The sequence below is a fragment of the Ostrinia nubilalis genome, chromosome 25, assembly GCF_963855985.1.
Source record: "Ostrinia nubilalis chromosome 25, ilOstNubi1.1, whole genome shotgun sequence".
Taxonomy (NCBI): domain Eukaryota; kingdom Metazoa; phylum Arthropoda; class Insecta; order Lepidoptera; family Crambidae; genus Ostrinia; species Ostrinia nubilalis.
Window position 1 is genome coordinate 7,331,407 of NC_087112.1, and position 20,209 is coordinate 7,351,615.

Below are 20,209 nucleotides of genomic sequence, written 5' to 3' on the forward strand. Positions count from 1 at the left end.
ATACCATTACAGAGGCGACACTTCGTTTACGTTTAGTTTCTGCCTATTGAATTGGATACTGTAAGGAAACATCGTCATCATCATTTTAGCTACTGGACGTCCACTGCTGAACAAAGGCCTCCTCTAATGATTTCCACATCGCCCAGTTGATAGTGGCCTGCACCCAGCGTCTTCCTTCTCTTCTTCTAGGAACAAAGCTAGGGATGACCCACGCCTTCATTCCAGAACCAATAAAATAACTGAAAGTCAGAAACTTTCAGTTATTTTATTGTTTCTATTGTTAACTATCTCAGTGGTTGAGCACACGTATAATAGCTGTGAGGTAGAAGTTACGGGACTATTCCCACCTCTCCTTTTCACCGCTGCATCTCCTGTGTAGCTAGGCACCTAGACTAGTTGATTTAAAGGCAAGGTATATCAGTTTTTAGGTAATGACTTAGTGCATCTAAAAATGTAAAACTTTCTAGTTTTTTGTAACATTGAAAAATCTTAAAAGAAGCATCATTTTTTTTACGTTCAAGTGTTTCTAAGAAATTTAAATGGAAGCTTTTGATGACAACGTATTGCTTACTTTTTCAGCTGTCGAACGAATCACTTTTATACTCATAGGTCCTGTACATCGGTAGATTTGGTAAATAAATAAATCCATCCGGACTCAGAAACTAAAAAAATTAAAATAGCTGTATTTTTTAATACTGGATTTGTCGATTAAATTGATCATATTATTGCGCCCTAACGGGTCGGACACTGGTGACCAGACACACTGTACAATTATTATAATTTTAGCCTATCTCGTGAGCTAGGTGTCAATAATTAGGGTGATTTACTAACTAACCAGTCGCATACGAACAACAGCAGTGAGATTCAAACAAGTTTGATCCATGATGCCGCACGACTATTGTGTGAGCCCACCCGTAACCAAAGCTTATTTAGCTTAACACAAGGGGCTGGACGGGACTATTAGTAATTTGTGCAATACAAAGTGCTTATAATCTTTAAAAAAAATCTTTTTATCGCTGTATTTAACCTTCCTTTCGTATACTAATTTATGCGTCAGTGTCAAGTCTGCGATTTTTATTCTTTGAAATTTTCGTAAAATGGCTGCCGCCGCGGTGACGCCTTGTAATTAACAAATTAAAATTAAATTAGTGTTTTAAAGTGCATAAATGTACAACTTAATGGTAAAAAGTCATTCCTTGATTTTTACTTAATATGTATCTGGAGTTATTTGAACAGTATTTTCGTCTATAGGATGGCATATTTCAAAAAACAAAACTGCACTCAAGCGTGTTGTCACAGCAACCGCTGAGCACATACTAATTGAATTTCGGTCCATGGACCTGTTTGCGTGCCAGAAACAGTCTAGTTGACATGTCTTCTCTAGTACGTAGTACATTATAACTCAATGCCTCTCCCAAGGTTTTTCACAATAAACGGTCCTGCGCTGCCCGCATCCAGGTTCTTCCCGCGACCTTTACCAGATCGTTATTTATTTATTTATTATTTATTTATTTGCAAAAATGGCTTTTCTCTTTGCGCTACAAATATCCTATCGGTTTAGGTGTAATAAAAACCGTATTTTAACAAACCAGTTTACGTCGAAATTGATTAGTTTGAAGACTTTGAAGTAAGTTCGGTTTTACGATTGATCTAAATTTTATCGAATTCGTAATTTCGGATCCTTTGTTCCCACGTACTTAGATTGGTAACGGTATTATTGCTAAATGACGGCCATATTATCATTAATTTCACAGAAAAAAACGTGTAAAATGTTAAAGAAAGATAAAATTGGTTGCCACAGCAAAAAACAAGAGCAAACATAAATAAAAGGACTTGGTCTAAAAGGATTACGGGCCTATTCCCACCTCTCGTTCCCACCGCTGCAACTCCTGTGTAGCCAGGATCTACAGTTTGACCGGCAATAAAAACCCAACCAGTGAAGGTTAAGTTTGGGCAAAAAAGATTTTTACGCGTACCTTATAAAGTTGCGGGCACAGCTAGTAACTTACAAAAAAATCATAAAGTTCCAGTGACATTGAATATTAAACAACCGTGAACAAACCCATACCTACTCTTGTCTTATCAGTCCACAAATTCTTAATTACTAAAAACATAATTAAAATCAATACCGTCACTGATAAATATTTATATCGATCTTTATCTGGATCGGTCTAAATTATCTGCGATCTAAACACTAGACCGGGTCGGGAATCGAAGCCGCGACCGTCCATCGCGGTCGCATCAGCTTTTGTTAATTAACTTAGGAGTTGCCTGCATATCCTCCCGAGGATGGCACAGGGAAGGCGTGGAGTCGACATTGGGCATTTTATTTTTACTTTCGAAGTTATAAAGTGTGCTTTTTTAATTTACTTCACTATTTTTGAGTCATAAATCCGAAATCAAAGCAGCTTGTCGTCGCATGATGCACATTCAATAGCTTAAAAAATGTATAATTTTTGTTGCAAAATCGCTACTATTATGATCTTTTAAGAACCCTCTGTTTAGTTTCTGAATAACTTGACCTTCTGTCGTCTGTACAACATTAAAAAATCAAAGCCTATCTAAAATACTCTTTAAAAAAAGGTGTGCAAAAAAGTGGCACCTCCACGGATTTAATGTGCGTATAATTTCTTTGTGGCACCGCACAGAATGCGCCGACGTCATAAAATATGCATTTCTTCGCGTGCTTATATGGATTTAGGGCTGGCTCTTGTGTTTTGATTGGATTTATAATGTTATAATTTTACTTAAGTATTTGTTGATGTTTTTACCTGATTTGATTATGAAATCAGGAGTTGTGTAATCCACAACAATTAATTAAGATTATCTTTGATGAAAAATACTTTTATAGGCAAAGACCTAAATTATTTTCCTACTTTACATTCCTGTAAAGGGACCGGATTTTGATGACAATAACATCTGACAGTCTGATACTGACAAATAAAAATAATGTGAAATTTAATCTAATAACACAATTTCATCAAAATCTTTCAAAAAAGGCTCTTTTTCACAAAGTAATGACATTAAGATTTGGGAAAATAATTTCCCTCTCCCACTCAATCGACAGCCCTAACTCACACATGCGCAAGCGCAGCGCCACGCACACGCGCGCGCGCACAATAACTCAATCGCAACACACGCACATCGTTGCATATTCATTCGCGTTTTGTATCTTTGTATAAAATTATAATGCATTATGACTCGCCCGCCGTTTTTACTTAATAAAACCAGGCCTGGCTCACTCCGCGCGGTACATCCGATAATTACCTACAGCGAAGCGCCCCGCCGGCGGGTATTATATCAGTCGAGTGTCACGCGCGCGCCCGTCAGGACGCTGGCGTGCGTTGTAGTAACTAATTCTATGATCGAAGTATTATTTAAAAATGGACATAAAGAGAAAGAAATATTATTGTGCGGCGTTCGGGTGTTTAAATTCGAAAAGAAATCTACCGGATTTATCTTTTTTTTCGCTTCCCAAAGATGCTGAAAGGTATGTTGACCATGTAGGTAATAAATAATTCTTAGGATAGTATAAGAACCTAACCTACCATGACTACTGCTCAGAATGCGTTCGTTCGTTTCAGCCAAAATAAATGACGTCCACTGCTGGGCAAAGGCCTCTCCCAAGGTTTTCCATAATGAATGCGTACTTACCTACATACGTACCTCATAACAAATAAGTAGATTAATTATTTTTTTACTAGACACTACTAGACAGCAACCCTAACAGCGTAAGAAGAGTTCAGAGGCACGCGATAGAAAGAGACAAAACTTGTAGGTGAATAAAATTGTAGGTACGTAGTGCTGTGCGAGCTGAATTCCACTGTATCGCGTCGTAGCAAGACTCGCATTTATTTAAATCGTCTTGCGGAGTAATCCTTCTGTACCTGTACTATTACTTATTCTGTGATAAAACTCAAAAGTATCGAGTTTTTGCGCCGACTTAGCGAGCTTTATCGACATTTTAATGTATTTCGAAAGTCGAGCTTTAGATCGCTTGTCCGATCGAATCGTAAATATCTCACTTTTTAACGATTGCCGCTAAAATTGCGAAAGCTCACACAAGCTTTAAAGCATCGCTGTTGTAAATGACTCGCTCTTTTTGTTTCATAACCTAAAGTGTAGTAAACAAAGTAGATATTCCAACTGGAGATCAATCAGCAAATAAAAAATTGAAAGCTTTTCGAATACATCTCAAGTTAAGATCAACAACGAGCTTAATTTGAAAATCCTTTGTACAGGTCCATAAATCAATTAGAATTCTAAAAACTTTACTACATTGTTCAGTGAAGTCTTTGCTTAAGTGTTTTTATTGCCCTTTTAAAAACCTGATAAGTTATTCCCAAAAAAGAATTACGATAAGCAAAATCGTGTGGAAACTTAAAACCTAAGAACAATCGTATATAATTTATTGTACGCAGACTTATTTGGCAGTTCTGTATGTCCCTTTGAATCCAAAAGTTATGGAGGCTTTATAATTTGTACGTGTTCGGATTCTCTATGACCCATGGACTATGGTTGTCTATGGCGGCCACTTTACGAGTGGGGAATGGGGATATTGTTGGTAATCTTCATTTTATGCTTTCCGGAACGCTACTGGTGTTTGGTTGGGTTTCTTGGAATTTATATGAATAAGTAACATGAAAGAGGTGTGGATTGAAATAAAAATTAGATGGAAATAAGACGTTCAGCAAGACAGAACTGATTGTTTGAATGAAATAAAGTAACAAATTCAAGTACACAACAATAATAAAATAGTGTTAGTTGATTATAAATGCCACAAAATACAAATGGAAATGATATTTTATCTAAATGCACCGCAATTTAAAGCTACCTGAGTCCAGCTACTTAAATCGATTTACAATCTTAAATTCATTACCTTCACAGTGGAAATTAAATTAATCGATTGTAACAAGATCACCTGCTCACGATAAACAAAACAAAAGCTGGATCGAGAAGTATCGATATCGGGACATTAATCCGTAATCGTTCGATGTAGAGGTAGCTCCGGGCTTATCGATCATACCCATTGATCTTTTTCTTTGCTAATAGGTTTGATAAGTCAAAATACAGAATATCCGGCTTGAAGGACCATAAATGAACCCAAGTAAATTCAAATTTAATCCATGAAACATAAGTAGCAGTTCACACAAATCTAATTTGGTTACGTCATAAGAGAATATTATTAACAAATTCAAAATCTTTGGCTTCTAGATTACTTTGAAGAGTTTTTTGGATACATACGCAATAAGTTTACTATTCAAAATACATAACACAAAACCAAAGCCTAGATACAAAACGGAATTACATTCTAGAAAGTAATTTATGAGAACACAAATTAACAAAACGCCTTCATTACCATCCACATCAGCCTAGACAACTTCTCCTTTGTCATTCAACTCCATCTAATTGACTTAAAACAAATAAAACCCATCCATCAGACGAGTAAAAAGTGAGCAAGAGTGAGCTGAGTAAAAGGGTTAAAAAGTAAAAGAGATCATGCGGAATCATTTACTCCAATCGGCACAGTTGATGGTCGAGACGGAGATACACGAACAAAGACGGCTCGATTAGATGTCAGCAGATGCCATCCCGATGGAGCGGTCGCCATCTAACTTTTGCAGTTGCCATGTATTTTCGCAAGGCGATATCGTTCGGGTGGTCTCCTTAAGACTGATTACTGTTTTAATGGACAACTAATGTATCGGATATGCAATAACGGATGTAAAAACGAGAGAAACAACTACTTAACAGAAAAAAGATAAATATTTTGGCATTCCAACTAGAATTAGAAAGTTTGTTACAGATACTTTAAAAAGCACTAATGATTTCACGTGTTATTTAATTACACATAAATATCATTTGTAACACGGACATTTATTATCAACAACATTGTATCTGTATGTCTTTTAATTTCAGCTCCGGCTAGTCAATTAATCACCGTTTAATTAATCGTATTATCATTCCGGAGCAATGTAACGTCGGATCCATAAATTTCGTCCCAATAGTAACATGCAGTTGCCATCAGTACATGTAACCGACGAATGATGGCAACATATCTAGATCCCTTATCGATCGATGGATCCCGATTTGATCTACGCATGCGTAAGTTCATAATTATCTGCGCTCTTTCATTCGCCGACTTTAGTTATGGCCGCCCGTGCGGCATGTAAACGTCTCAAATCATATCCCCGATTAATTAATGCTCATACTGCTTTGTATACACAGTATAATTACAGCTCAAACATTACCGAAGGCAGTGCAACGAGTTAGTTTAAGTAGACTTCACCGTTACTAATGATGTAGTCTAGTTTTGAGAAGAAACAGCAGCGGCCTTAAAGTTGAACCCTGGTGAACTCCCCAAACCATCGATTGATTCTAGTTATCCTCAATTCTCTACCAGTAGATCTTTTATAAATACAAACGTAAAAAATATGACGTACAAGTTCCTAAAGATAGAATAAGTTGATCCCACGGTTCGCACAAATAACAATAAGACACATTACTATCTACACAGGAAAACTTAAAAACATATTCCCAATCTCTTGGCAACAATGCCTAATCGATCGACGGAAAAATAAAACTAGACACGTTGCTCCTTATCGGTATATCTTAAAACGAAATATTGTAATAAAAAGTACGTAGATCGATGCAATGAGTGTTGTGCGTCCAAAAGAATTTTTCTGCTTCATTTGAAGCCTTATCCACATTATCATAGGGATTGGTATCATCCAAAATGTCTGTTTCGACCGCAAAAGCGGTGTTGCCATCACATACATTGACGCAATGAATATGGAATGGAAGGAATATGATTCATCTCGTTTCGGTGTCCGTACAAATGAAGAATGAGATTCAATTTTAACTCAATTAGATATGCAGGAACTTCCATATAAGTAATGGTATTCAGAAACATTTTTTTGGATAACACATGTTCGTCTCACATTTGGTTAGTTTCCGATGATGACTAATCATTTCTTATTTCCATACCTTGTCGTACAAAGTTTGTTAATAAGCTTACAATTTTTAACTATACTTACGTGTTGTCAATAGCTAGATCTTTGTTCGTACGTACACCCATTGCCCCGCCTCATTACCTCCTCAATACGATACACAGCCTCCTCCGGCCGGCACCAGAAAGATCAGAGCCCTCATTTCAATAAAAACCATTAATAAAGCAATCAGCATTACATATCAAGTTACGTTGGGCATACATGGTAAACGGACACACGTCTCTACAAGGAGCAAAACTTGGTAGTTCCTTATCGTCAAGGTTGTAAGATTCACAATTGAATGGCAGTTGACTTTGTTGAAGCAAATGAGCGTGTAGTGAATTTGTGTGTGTAACCGCATTTACATTTTAGAGATACTTGCGCAGAGTAAATGTCAATTTAGATGGCAGAGTGTTGAGGCAAGGGATTGATGCTGTTATTGAACTCTCTCGGCCCTATTCTCGATGGATAGAATGATCAATCTTGTTAACATCGATGTTGGTTCTGCTGATGATTAAAAAGTCACATTATTTATGGCCACTTGCTTTTGGCCGTGAATGCAGGATGTTGTTTTGGCTGAAAAGCGAAATGGTCAGAATTAGTTCTTTTAAGAACTAGTTTTTTGTTTTAATCATTATATTAAAAAGGATGCAGTCATCTAGATCGTGATTCTTGCTAATTAATCGCGTTTTTGCATTTGGGAATTATTGAGAAGTTCTCATTTATGGTAACGACCTATATTTAGACAACAGTAAACTTAATGGCTTTCGGTAAATATTCCATCTTCCAAAGCTTATTAAATCTGGGTTATCTAAATCTCGAGTGACATTTAATTTCAATTAGCCACAGAACAGTAAATGCGGTCTAAAAAGTAATACTATTGACATTTGCTGGTTTTCCTTATAAATGTCAGGAGAGGATTATAAGGTTTTGAGAATTCAGTGGTCACCACTGTCACACTGATCCGTGAGAAGTATGATGATCTTTTATTTTTGCAGAAATTTGTGGTTTGGTATTTCGAAATTCGTGAGATTGGTTTTATCAACAGTATCTTTAATATATTTCAGAAATTACTGGTCCGATTTGAAAAATTCTTTCAGTGTTAGAAAGCCCATTTATGGAGGAAGACTATAGGCTAATCATCACGCTTAGACCAATAGGAACGGAGCAGTAAAGAAAAATGTTGCAAAAACGGGAAATAATATTATTCCAACAATTTTCACGCGTACGAAATCGCGGGCACAGCTAGTTTACGATTAAAAGCTATTGTTGCTGATTTATTAATATTTGTAACTATGCTAATAATTGCTATTGATTTGGATTTAGCATTCCAAGAACACGGAAGTTATTAACACGCCATTATACCAGAAGGTCTTATTAGACTCGCATTACAGATTTGATCTCGTATTTAAAAAGATCAAGTCATTTGGAGCACACAGAAATAATAATTAAAACAAAAAACCGAATCTTACAGACCATTGATATATTTTTCTTTAGACGCCTAATTCTGGGTATATTTTCTGTTTTTGTTGCCTTGTGCTGATTTTATCTGATCAATATTCTCTTTATTTTGTAGTATACAGACTTGTCATTGGTTTCTTATGTTCTTCTTTAGATGCATATTTCTAGGTCCATATTAACTTCTGCCAGTTTCGTTCTATCAATACTATACTGATACGATCATAATCCTCCCAACTTTATATTTATTGGTATCTTCTATTCTTCTTTAGATGCCTAATTCTAGCCTTATTCACTTCTGCTTTAGTTCTATGAACATTTTATTTTGATCTGTCAAGGAACCAAATCTTGGACAGCAACTGCGCAATCAAAACTGATTATACATCTGCAACGCATTGTTTAGTAAACACCGAGAGGAAGTCGCGCACCTCGATTCTCCGAATCATAAATCCCATACGTTTTACTTTCATCCATCGAGGTTCCATTGAATGGGTTCAAAAACCCATTATATGGACCCCATTGTTTCGGCTGAATGAGCCAACACAATATCTTACGAAATTTCCGAAAAAACCACCATCGCATTATAAATGCATATTATGTCGAACATTATCAGATTCGTCCCGACCGCCATTGTCTTTTTGTGTTTCTTCGTCCACAAATACCAGGGTCTTAGGATCAGTCAATTCGGCTGGAATTAGATATGTAACTGGTTTCATTGTGGCCCTTTTGGGATTTCGTATGGTGTTCGCGGCAGTCATGGGAATTTTCGGTATATTTTCAAGGGAAGCAAATTATATTTTCAAAGAAAATTGCTTTGCTCGCGTAAATTCGTCCTGTGGTGGTCTTTAAAGATCAATAAAATTTTATTACTAATGGCGACTTGGAAACTTATTGTACCTAGATCTAAACCTTCCTCTTGTATCACTCTATTTATTTCATTTGTGAAAACCACATTAAAATGGCAACGTTTTGATGACCTAAACAGACAGACGGGACCATTTGTTTGATTCTATGTAAAGCATCAATATTGATTTTCGATTTATTGATTCTCTAATTTAGGAATTATTTGATGCCAAAAGATATGAGGTTATAAACTTTTAATTGACTGTTACTGTCTATTTTAGTTGCTTTTATTATGCCAATTAAAATAATATTTTAAAAACTAATAAAGAAAGTTTAAAGCTGGCTTAATAAGGACAAATATCACCTCGGGCATAACTATAAATTATAATAAGCCGGATTATACCTAACAATGCTAAATCCGTGTCTATTTCGCGCAATCGTAAAAAATCGTGATCCATTATCGCTACAAACTTCGCCGAAACAAGTGATCTGTGCTTCATTAATAATGAACTCTCTCTGGAACTCTATCATTACAATCGAGCATTCATGCACGACTTATGTAACACAAATTATCAAACCGTATGTTAACATACGTCATACTGGAACAAGACACAGTAACACCGCTTCAAAATTACCGCGCGAACACGTTACATAGATAAAAAAAATTCTTCGCAAACTGAACGACCACAGACCAAAAATAGCTGTCAAATTGAACGCGCGCGAAACAGGACCACAGATAAAAACAGCTGTCAAACCGCACAAGTTTTTCTGTTGAGACATGTACTGTTGAGACAATACTTTTTAAATTGATGATGAAACACCGACAACAGGACTGGCAACGAGATAATGATATCTGACAATACATTAGTACCAAACTAACCAGTCATAATAATTGGGCTAGTAGATAATGCTGCAGGCAAAGTTGTGATTAATAATTATCGGATTTTTTCCAATTTTGATTCAATCACGAATTATTTATGTTAAGCTCCTCTTGGGATGTACATGAAGTACTTCTTAATAGTTATTTTGGACGCGAGCAGCGCAGAACCAGTCGTGGAAATCTTTCGATGACTTTAGCCAGCTGTGAATGTTTTTTAAACAGTACTTACTGCACCTACTTCAACTATGTGCCCATTGTGTTACCATCTTACCAACGCTAATCTACATAAGTATAGGTATTAATGCGTCTTTCAAAAACGTTTTTTTAACAGTTTCGACATACTCTGACAAATGCGGTTTATTTAGCGTTAGAGTAATCTAAATTTTCAATACAATAAGATGTTACTTGTTTTGTGTCAGAGTTTTTTTATGTAGATGTAATGACACTCACACAAGTGTTAACTTTTTTTGGAAATCTTTAATTTCAAATTGTGTGACCTCATTTAGAAAAAAATACCTACTTTCAATCTTTAATTTTTGGGCTTAGTAAATAAATTTCATATTTCATCATCCATTGCCAAACATGCAGCACAACCGGTTTCAGTCTTCGCTTCTTGTTTTAGACTTATCTACTAATTAGACTGACAACCAAGACTTATGCCAGCCATGCGCCATGGTAGCATCGTATATAAAAATCTCGGCATTTATCAGCATATAAAAGAACCAACAAGTTGGTAATAATATAGAGCCAACGCACACGATGCGTTGCGACGCCGCATCGCAAAGATTTCGCCGACGCGGCGACAGACAGAGTTACTTCTGCATTTATAATATTATAGATGTAAGACGACGCAACGACACCGCTCCGGCGTCGCACCGCCACCGCAACGCATCGTGTGCTTAGCTCAACTTATTTTTTACTTCCCAAAAAAGCCGCGCTTCAAATTTTAATTAGAATTCCTACATTTCAAATACGCCTACGCTCAGAAAGGACAAAGCACTTTTGTGAAGGCCTGTACTCGAGTCGCCGATCACTCACAATAGGTACCGGAGTGACTTGGAGAAAACATTGATTAATTACCATAATAATTTATTTGATACTCCAAAACTTGATACGAGGGGCCGATTGCTTAACCGTAGTGATGGACGAGTGCTTCTGTATCGATAGTTTTTAACAGTGATAACTATCGATGACGTTTAGTACTTATTTGAATTATTATTACCTACACAATAAAACAATTCATCGTTAAAGCATTTTATCTTAAACCTTTTCAGAACTGAAGCTGTCTTAATTTTGATTCATGGATGCAAAATAATATTCATGAGCCGTAACGAATATTGAAGCAGATAATATCTTTCATTAACGCACTTAACGCACTTATACACGTCTCAATATACTTGTAGTCTTGTAGCAGGACCCATCCATCAACGTATAGAATTAATTATTGTTTCATAAAATCGATAAATCCTAGATTTATTTATTCTGTATTTCCAAACTTTCCGACCAAAGACAACAAAAAATTGGATGTTCACTATTTAAATAAAACAAACTAAGGCTGAGTTGCGCCACCTAACTTTGACCGTAACTATGACGGTAACCGGTGCTTTTTGTATGGAGTTTGACAGATTTTTGACGTTTGTCAAAGTTAAAGTAAGATGGTGCAACCCACTCTCAATATTATAACAAAGCTGTGCGCTATATCGATACTGTGCATTATCGATATCTCGAACATCACTACCTAACCAAACGTCTGAAGTCGAACTAGAAACTCATAATGATAGAGCCGAAAACTAAACGCTTGCTGTACGCTCGGAAAGAAAGGCTTTGTGAAGAAACGTCGTTTAGAATAGTTTGTTTCTTTTATTATGACTTTATTGTGCACAAGCGATTTCGGGGTAAGTTGCTAGTTCGTGGGTATCTTCATTTTTCTTTAAAATTACTTCGTTGTGTTGGAAGACGACATGTGTATAGTTTGTAAACAACCATTGAAGCCTATATCCCTCTAGGATAACTCTTTTTTCTATTGCTGAAAACCGTGTCTAAATCTAGGATTAACCCTAAGGAAGCATCTAAAAGATTTTTCTATCCCTTTCTTTCTTTCGACGTTTTCCCAGAAATTTATATTATCGAATTCAAATTGAGCAAATGACTATTTATTTAGAAACTATTTTATTATCAAACCTCAGGGCAAGGCTTCTCTCTATTTTTACTAAACGCATTTTCTGATTGACTGTACCCAGTCTAACCAACTTTTGAACATTTCCTACACGATGAAAACAGTTCATTGTTCACAAAACATGATACATGGTGGTGATTTGACTGATCCAAACAAAAGAATAAGTTTTGACGGAAAAGGAACGAGCCGATTGTTAGTTATGATTGTTTTTTGTTATTAGAATAAATTTGGTTGTAAGAGCCAAAGCACACGATACGTTGTGACGACGGAGTGGTGTCGCTGCGTCGTCTTAGGTCTCGTTCCCTCTACAATTCAATTTGCAGTCCAGTTGGACTGTTGTGTGAATACACATGTACAAATTCGAATAAAAATTCGATCCGATCGAATTTTGCAGGGCACTGCAATCGGCATATTAGTATGAACGTTAACATTAAAACACACGACGTATTGCTAAATCGGATCCTGCCAAAAACAGTTCCTTCAAAAAACGGGTTGTCTCCGTGGGAGCAAGTCCTTACATTTGTGGCGGGCACACGAGCGGTGCGGCGCCGCGCCACGCGATACGACGAAATGTTTGCGGTGCGGCGCCGCAACGCATCGTGTGTTTTGGCTCTTACAAGCAAAATGCTCTAACATGTAATGTTACGTTTTTTCTAGGCCTGCTGTCAGCGCTGAATCATCTGGACCAGGCTCGCAAGAACTCGCTTCAGACCACCGTGGATTACTCCAGATATGTCAAAAGGTTTGTATCTTTATCTATTCTTAGTAAATAATTTATACTTACAGAGACTTTTCCCACGGCTTTGATCTCCAAATAGGCTTTTAAAAAGAGCTTTTACAAGTCCCGGTAGGTACAGGTAAATCAAACTCTACCACTACTTCGGTGGGCCAGTGTCATGTGAATACACGTTTAGCCCTTAATATATCTTTCAAACGGTGAAAGATTTTTTAAAATACATACAGATTACGCCCTGTATTACACGTACAAAATTCTCAGTCTCTTCTTATAATTATTGTTAGTAATAATGTAGGAGTTAATAGTCGAATACTTTGTAACTCTACTTGTACCAATATGTATTAAAAACCCACACGATGGAAGGAAGTTACTCATCTAAGTTGAGAAACCAACAAAAAATTACTCAAGTGGTAGATAATTATTTATCTATCAATATTCGTAATAAGTTTAGCGCTAAATAACTTAAACCACTCTTTTTCGCTGCAGTTATGGCAGTTAACATTACTCTACGCTAGTTTGTACTCTTTAATTATATTATAAAACAGGACCCGTGGGATTCCTGATCCCTTACAATGGCCGTCTTGAAACGTAATTGTAGGCGTCAATATACAGGGTGTTCCGATCGCCGATATATTACCAATATCCTGATATTGATGCGAACAACTTTTTTATCATCATTTTGGCCACAGGACGTCCACTGCTGAACAATGAACATAGGCCTCCCCCAATGTTTTCCAGATTGGCTGGTTACATTCAACGCCTTCCTGCAACCTTTTTGAGGTCGTCTGTCCACCTCTGTCTGACAATTTTCGTTATTGGGACACAATTGGATTCACTTCAAAATTAAATGAATGCTTTACCTTTACAACAATGTATAGAGCCATAAATTATTTTCGCAATAATGTTGACGACCTTTTTGTAAAGGTTTTTGTCAAGGTTGTCGCTTGATCCTTCGCAAAAAGACTGTAAAACACCCTGTATGCTCTCAAACGCGTTTTTCATTCTTGATAATAATCAGGATAATTGTCTCAGTTGGTGAAAAAGTGTTTTAAAACAAACATTGGTCGGTGAATCCATAGAATGGGCGCATTCATCATATTATTGACAGCTGTGCATTTGTTACCTGCTTGGTTCTAATAAATTATTGTTGTAGTATTGTGTCTTCGTTAACGAAGATATTTCTTTCATTTTATATCTCGCGGTGAAAGGATGGAAATAATTTGTTCATCATATCGTATATCGTAATAATAATTATTATATCGTATATCGTAATAATAACAATATTTTTGAAGAATTTGATCGTACGATGTAAAGAAACAATTTTTGTTAATTCATCTGAAAATTAAGCAATGGCCCCAATACAACACCCTGAAGAGTCCTATAGCTCTATTTCTCTCTCCAGATACAACTCAACCCTGGAATGCGGCTCATCGTACTGCAAGGAGCTGGGCTACCGGGAGCACTTCCACTGCATGGACTGCACCGCCAGGGTCTTCTGCAAGAAGGAGGAGATGATCAGGCATTTTAAGGTAAGCTTTAACAAAATCTACCTCTTTATAAACCTAGACACTAGAGACATCATGAGATACAGGTTGCCAAAAGCAGCCTCTCTCTACAATGTCTTATGACCCGCCTAAGTCACAAACTATACCTCTATAATTCGGCAAATTTGCTAAAAACAATATGGGCTTGGACTATTCTTTAAAAAATATTCACTCGCTCCAAGTATTTATTTGCGACGAAATAAAAACAGTCATGTACTTACGAGTAGCTTGAAAAATGAGAAGAGGAATACAGCCTTTTGAAGGCATTTTACGTGAACCAACTAAATCAGGAACAGATAATTATATTTTTACTGATCATGATGCTGATGATGATGAGTTTTAATCATTGTTTCTCCTTCTCCACAGTGGCATAAGAAGCGCGACGAGTCTCTCGCGCACGGGTTTATGAGGTACTCGCCCCTAGACGACTGCTCCGAGCGGTTCAGCGACTGCCCCCACAACCGCAGCCAGACGCACTACCACTGCATCCAGGATGGCTGTGATAAGGTAAGCTATCAGCCTCAGAAAAAGCACTATCATCAACATCATCATTTCAGCTACAGGCTACAGGACGTCACTGCTGAGCAAGACCTCCCCCAATGATTTCCAGACTGACTGGTTGATAGCGGCCTGCATCCAGCGCCCATCCTATTACGGTTATGAGGTCTACCTTTTGGGTGGACATCTCACCACATGGCTCTTTCTAGTACCAAATCCATGATTTGTGAAATTAATAAGGAGGGGATATAAAGAAGAAATTATTTCTGCCTTCAACAATCTGTACATGTTATTTATATCAATAATTCTGATCCTCTGTATTTTTCTTGTTTCATTATCTCCAGTCTTCCAAGACATTGGCTTTTAAGTAAGCTAAATTGTATTGAACAATAATATTGCATACTTCTTCGGTTTTACCATCAATTCACTCTCCAACCATTACCTTCCAGGTGTACATCTCAACATCAGACGTGCAGATGCACGCCAACTACCATCGCAAGGACAGCGCGATCCTTCAAGAGGGTTTCCAGAGGTTCCGAGCGACCGAGAGCTGTGCTGCTCCCCATTGCGTCTTTGCGGGGCAGAGGACGACGCACTTCCACTGCAGGAGACCAGGCTGCACTTATACGTTCAAGAATAAGGCTGATATGGGTAAGTGTTCATTATTAGTTAATTTTCTGCAGGAAAACCGAAGGACTCTGGGGCAGTGAGATGATAGATGATAGCCTCCGTCCAGTGAGACTTTCATTAGTAATTTCCTGCAGAAAGATCCAGAACCGTAAGAAAATAATGCCTCAGTCCAGTGAAGGGGCTTACGCGTATTACCACAGAATAATAATTAGTTATTATTACCCTTATCCCTTACATTCCCTGCTATCACAGTCATATCCGGAGATGGCATGACTTAACACTCAAAGTGGCTAGCAGCCTTTTAAGAAAAATAGCAGAAGATGCTAGATTATGTCCGGCAGAATAACATAAATTGATGACGAATTGATTACAATATGTATTTCATTTAAATAGATCATAAAGTTTCTGTTATGGATTATTAAAAAATCCAATCATATTTTGTATTCACCACAGTATCTTATTTACAGTGCAATCCCAATTAACATGTTACTTGAGCATCATGCTTCTATTTTACAGAAAAACACAAGACCTACCACATCAAAGACGAAGCTCTATCCAAGGATGGCTTCAAGAAGTACATGAAGAACGAAGCTTGCCCCTACCGGGACTGCCGGTTCAGCAAGACCTGCAACCATATTCACTGCATCAGGCCCCACTGCAACTACGTGCTGCACTCTAGCAGCCAGATCTTCACTCACAAGAGGAAGCATGAGAGGAAGGAGCAGGAAATGAGCTTTGGGTAAGTGGTAGCTGATCAACATTTAGGTTTTCTCCTTACCTGTTTAATACCGTAAGGGTTCGTTCCCACAGCAATCCAGTTTTGGGGGATCCTAAAAACACCATGGAAACAAGCCCTAAGAGTGTTGGGCTCTCTCGAATCATAGGTACTGGATTCAATTCCCTCGTGTAGAACAGAAGCTTGAATAATCTTAATCAGATTTTCTAAAGTAGTCGAAAATTTTAAACCATTTCCACATTGTATTTGCAACTTAAACTAATATTAAAATTCTTCATCCACAGACTACCAACATCGGTTATCCAGAGTGCCTTCCTGCAGCAAGGTGCTGACCTCAGCATGTACTCCCCAGGAGGCAACCTTCACGTCGATGACGACATGTCCAACTCTATGATGGACCCTGATTATGCTCATCCTTTCGTAAGTTCTTTACCAATCAATTTAATAGATTAATACTGTACACCACGTAAAACAAGAAAAAAAAGAAACACAAAAGTGATTGCACAATTTGATAATCTACTTACATTGAACTAATACTACCTTTAATATACTAAATCAACAATATATTTTCCAGAACCCAGCACTAGTTGAAGAGGCGTCACGCAAATACATCGAGACTTACAATGGAGGCAAAGATGTTGACGACAAGTGCAGCAAATGCAGTGCCCTAAACAAGCACTACCATTGCCTAGCTGAAGGATGCAAAATGGCCCACAGGTACCTTTCGTTTCCAGATAGCGGGGACTGGATACAGTTGTATCGGCTACATGGCTACAAACAAGTAAGGCTGTATGGACTTGTAGCCCACATGCCCTCCCCCTTGTACCTTTCATCCAACGTACTACATTCGAGTTATTACAACCGTACCTTGTTACAACTGTATCCAGTCTACCCTACCTAGTTTAAAGATCTTGCGTTTTCCAAATACCTTTTTCTTGGGCACCATAAAATACTGATTTTTTACAGCTGCCACACTACTATGGTGAAACATGTAATGGAGCATGAACAGCAGAACCAGGTCACCGAAGCTTACTTCGTGACCTACACCCGCAGCAACCCTTGTGGAAACTCCGCTTGTCAGCACATTCGGGACATCACGCACTATCATTGCACTTGGGTAAGACATAATAGTGATAAACTTCCACGTACGTAATATTGCAATGATATGCCTATCAATAAAGGCTAAATTTCAGAATTAGCCACCATAGACTTTTGTTAGGAAGACTCCCTAACACAATAACACACTGGTCAAAAACCTTCTTAAGACTTCCCCTAATACGACTTAGTATAGATAATTACTGACTTCATATACTAATGTTCTATTATTTGCAGGAAAACTGCGGTGCTGTCATTCTCTCATCAGAAGAACACCCATTCAGAAGACTAGAGCACCACCGGCAACATGCGATCCTGAGCCCTATGTCGCCCAACTTAGCTGCGAGATTTGCACCAAACTTCACCCCTCAACTGTCAGCTCAATTACACCCCAATATGGCAGCACAGCTTGGCCAAGTGCCTTCTATGTCGAACCTTCCACCTAATTTAGCACAGCTGGCTCAAATGGCACCAAGCCTAAGTTCTCAGTTGACTCCAAACCTGCAAGCTCAACTGAACCTTGGCCCGAACCCAGGAGTTGTGCCTCAGCAGGTCAACCCCTCAAGTTCCTTGGATGAAATGTTTAGTAGGAAGAGAGGAAGACCGCCAAAGAACAGGGTTGTTGAAGTTTGGACTGATAATGTACGTATCTTACTTTACTTATAAATTTTTATGAAGCTTAATTATTTCAATATAATCCTCTAATAAAACTTATTCTTCTGCAGGTAACACCTCAAGCCATTTTTACTTCATTCAAGCTACCTAAGAGTAATCAACTACCCCCAGTGATTCAGTCTCCTGTCATTACGACCGTCGAGGAATTTCCGGTAAGTATTTATCTGAAAATAACTTTAATTCCTATGTCTTGCTTCCATAAAACAAGACTGATCCCTAATGTTTTTATTACAGCGCATCAAGTTCCAACATTTCGAAGTTTTCACATGCCCCGACTCGTGCAGTCAGTCTTACCCAAGATGTCAGCTGATTATGAGCAGACTGCATCTCCACTGCTTCAACTGCAGCTTTGCTGGCGAAACCCACATCATTATGGAGACTCACATGAGAGAATTACACTCTATCAGCCCTCTGCTTGAAGGTTTCGATTACTTTACTTCATTTGATCAGTGTGGAGGAAAGAGCTGTTTCAAGAACCAGCTCAGATCACACTTCCATTGCGCTCAAGGGAACAACTGCCCAGCTATACTAACCCAGTACTCGGCGTTGGCAACTCATAAACATGGTCGAGGAACACCAGTGATAAAGAGTGAGGAACAAGAGAGATCATTCGATGAAGCCAAAGACTACTCTTTGAAGGAACGCGCATCAGTTGACAGTGTTGCCTCTATGAAGGAGCCCAGTGAATCCTACACTCCTACTAACTTCTCAATCAAGAGCGAATTTGAGAGGGAGCAAGATAACATTTCGGGTATGTGTCTCTCTGTGTTTATAAAGTATTTTTAGTTCAATTATCATTAGACTAACCACATGCTATCTTCATTTCAGTAGTTAAAGCTACAGGCACGTTCTACCCGTCGTCTCATCTCAGGAGCAATGCATCATCACCATCACCCAGGAGCATATACGACGCATCACCTTCCAAGGATATGAAATTGCGAATGGATTATGATAAGAAGCCATTCGAAGCACCGAAGGTTTCTGGACCTACGATTCCGCCTTCGTGCCATGACCAAGCTTGTCCATTGAACAAGAATGCTGGTGGTATGAACCTGCATTACCACTGCCCGCATTGCAGCCAAGCCTATGTGGATCTGAAGTTGCTGTTTAGTCACATGGTGAAGAAACACAGCAACACCATGGATCCTGGACCAGTTGGACTTGCTGCTACTAAGGTAAATTGAAGTTTTGCAACATATATAGCTTTTGTTCCTTACGTTATTATCTTTTGTGAATCCATTTAACAAGGAAACTAACTTTTTCATTGTTCCAGGAGACTCTCGAACGAGAATACCCAGAAATTTCGATTCTTCCATCAACGGCTTCATCTTCATCAACAAGCCAAGCACCATCACCAACCCATAGACCTCCCAATCCTGCAGAGCAAGTAAGTTACCGTCACCCTGCTTTTTTAGTAATATTTTTTTGCAATATAGCTTTTTGTGTACCTTTACCTATGAATATACGTATTTCTGACTAATTTTCTCTCTGTTTTAGGTGCAAGCAGTCCAAAGCCTGCTTCTCCAGCAATATTTGGCTGGAGGCCGTAAGGGTAGTCTTCAAGATCAGCTCAAAATGCAACAGCAGTACACTGCATCACTAGCCGGTCTACCAGGCTTGGCTCAAGTGGCACTATTCTCTCAAGGGTAAGAAATTAAACCATTTCAACAACCTAATATCTCAATCAAGAGATTATAAGTTATTTCTCTTCTTCTATATTAATGGTGATGTGATAAATGTGTTTATTTTATTTTCAGAGGATCTCCCTTTCCCCTCTACCCAACAATGCTGTACCCTCCAGAGCTGTTGTTAGAACAAAGTCTGCTGCAAAGCCATGGTCTACCACCAGGACTTGATAAGGAAGCTGAAATGATTGCTAAAACGTAAGTCTTATCTTAAACTGTAAATCATCATTTCAAAATCAATTGAAACTCAAGTATATTTTCATA

At 38.0% G+C, this 20,209-nt stretch overlaps 1 protein-coding gene across 1 annotated transcript in view; it reads left to right on the top strand.

The window, feature by feature from the left end:
• Positions 1 to 20,209, top strand: part of LOC135084220 (uncharacterized) — a 92,268-nt gene that overhangs the window by 68,012 nt on the left and 4,047 nt on the right. Inside the window, exons 8-22 of the mRNA XM_063978956.1 lie at positions 13,004 to 13,088; positions 14,485 to 14,611; positions 14,993 to 15,133; positions 15,574 to 15,775; positions 16,271 to 16,493; positions 16,775 to 16,910; positions 17,065 to 17,207; positions 17,457 to 17,607; positions 17,823 to 18,227; positions 18,311 to 18,412; positions 18,495 to 19,011; positions 19,089 to 19,435; positions 19,534 to 19,647; positions 19,758 to 19,906; positions 20,018 to 20,143. Of these exons, the coding sequence (XP_063835026.1) occupies positions 13,004 to 13,088; positions 14,485 to 14,611; positions 14,993 to 15,133; positions 15,574 to 15,775; positions 16,271 to 16,493; positions 16,775 to 16,910; positions 17,065 to 17,207; positions 17,457 to 17,607; positions 17,823 to 18,227; positions 18,311 to 18,412; positions 18,495 to 19,011; positions 19,089 to 19,435; positions 19,534 to 19,647; positions 19,758 to 19,906; positions 20,018 to 20,143 (2,968 nt within the window). The remainder of the gene's footprint in view (positions 1 to 13,003; positions 13,089 to 14,484; positions 14,612 to 14,992; positions 15,134 to 15,573; positions 15,776 to 16,270; positions 16,494 to 16,774; positions 16,911 to 17,064; positions 17,208 to 17,456; positions 17,608 to 17,822; positions 18,228 to 18,310; positions 18,413 to 18,494; positions 19,012 to 19,088; positions 19,436 to 19,533; positions 19,648 to 19,757; positions 19,907 to 20,017; positions 20,144 to 20,209) is intronic.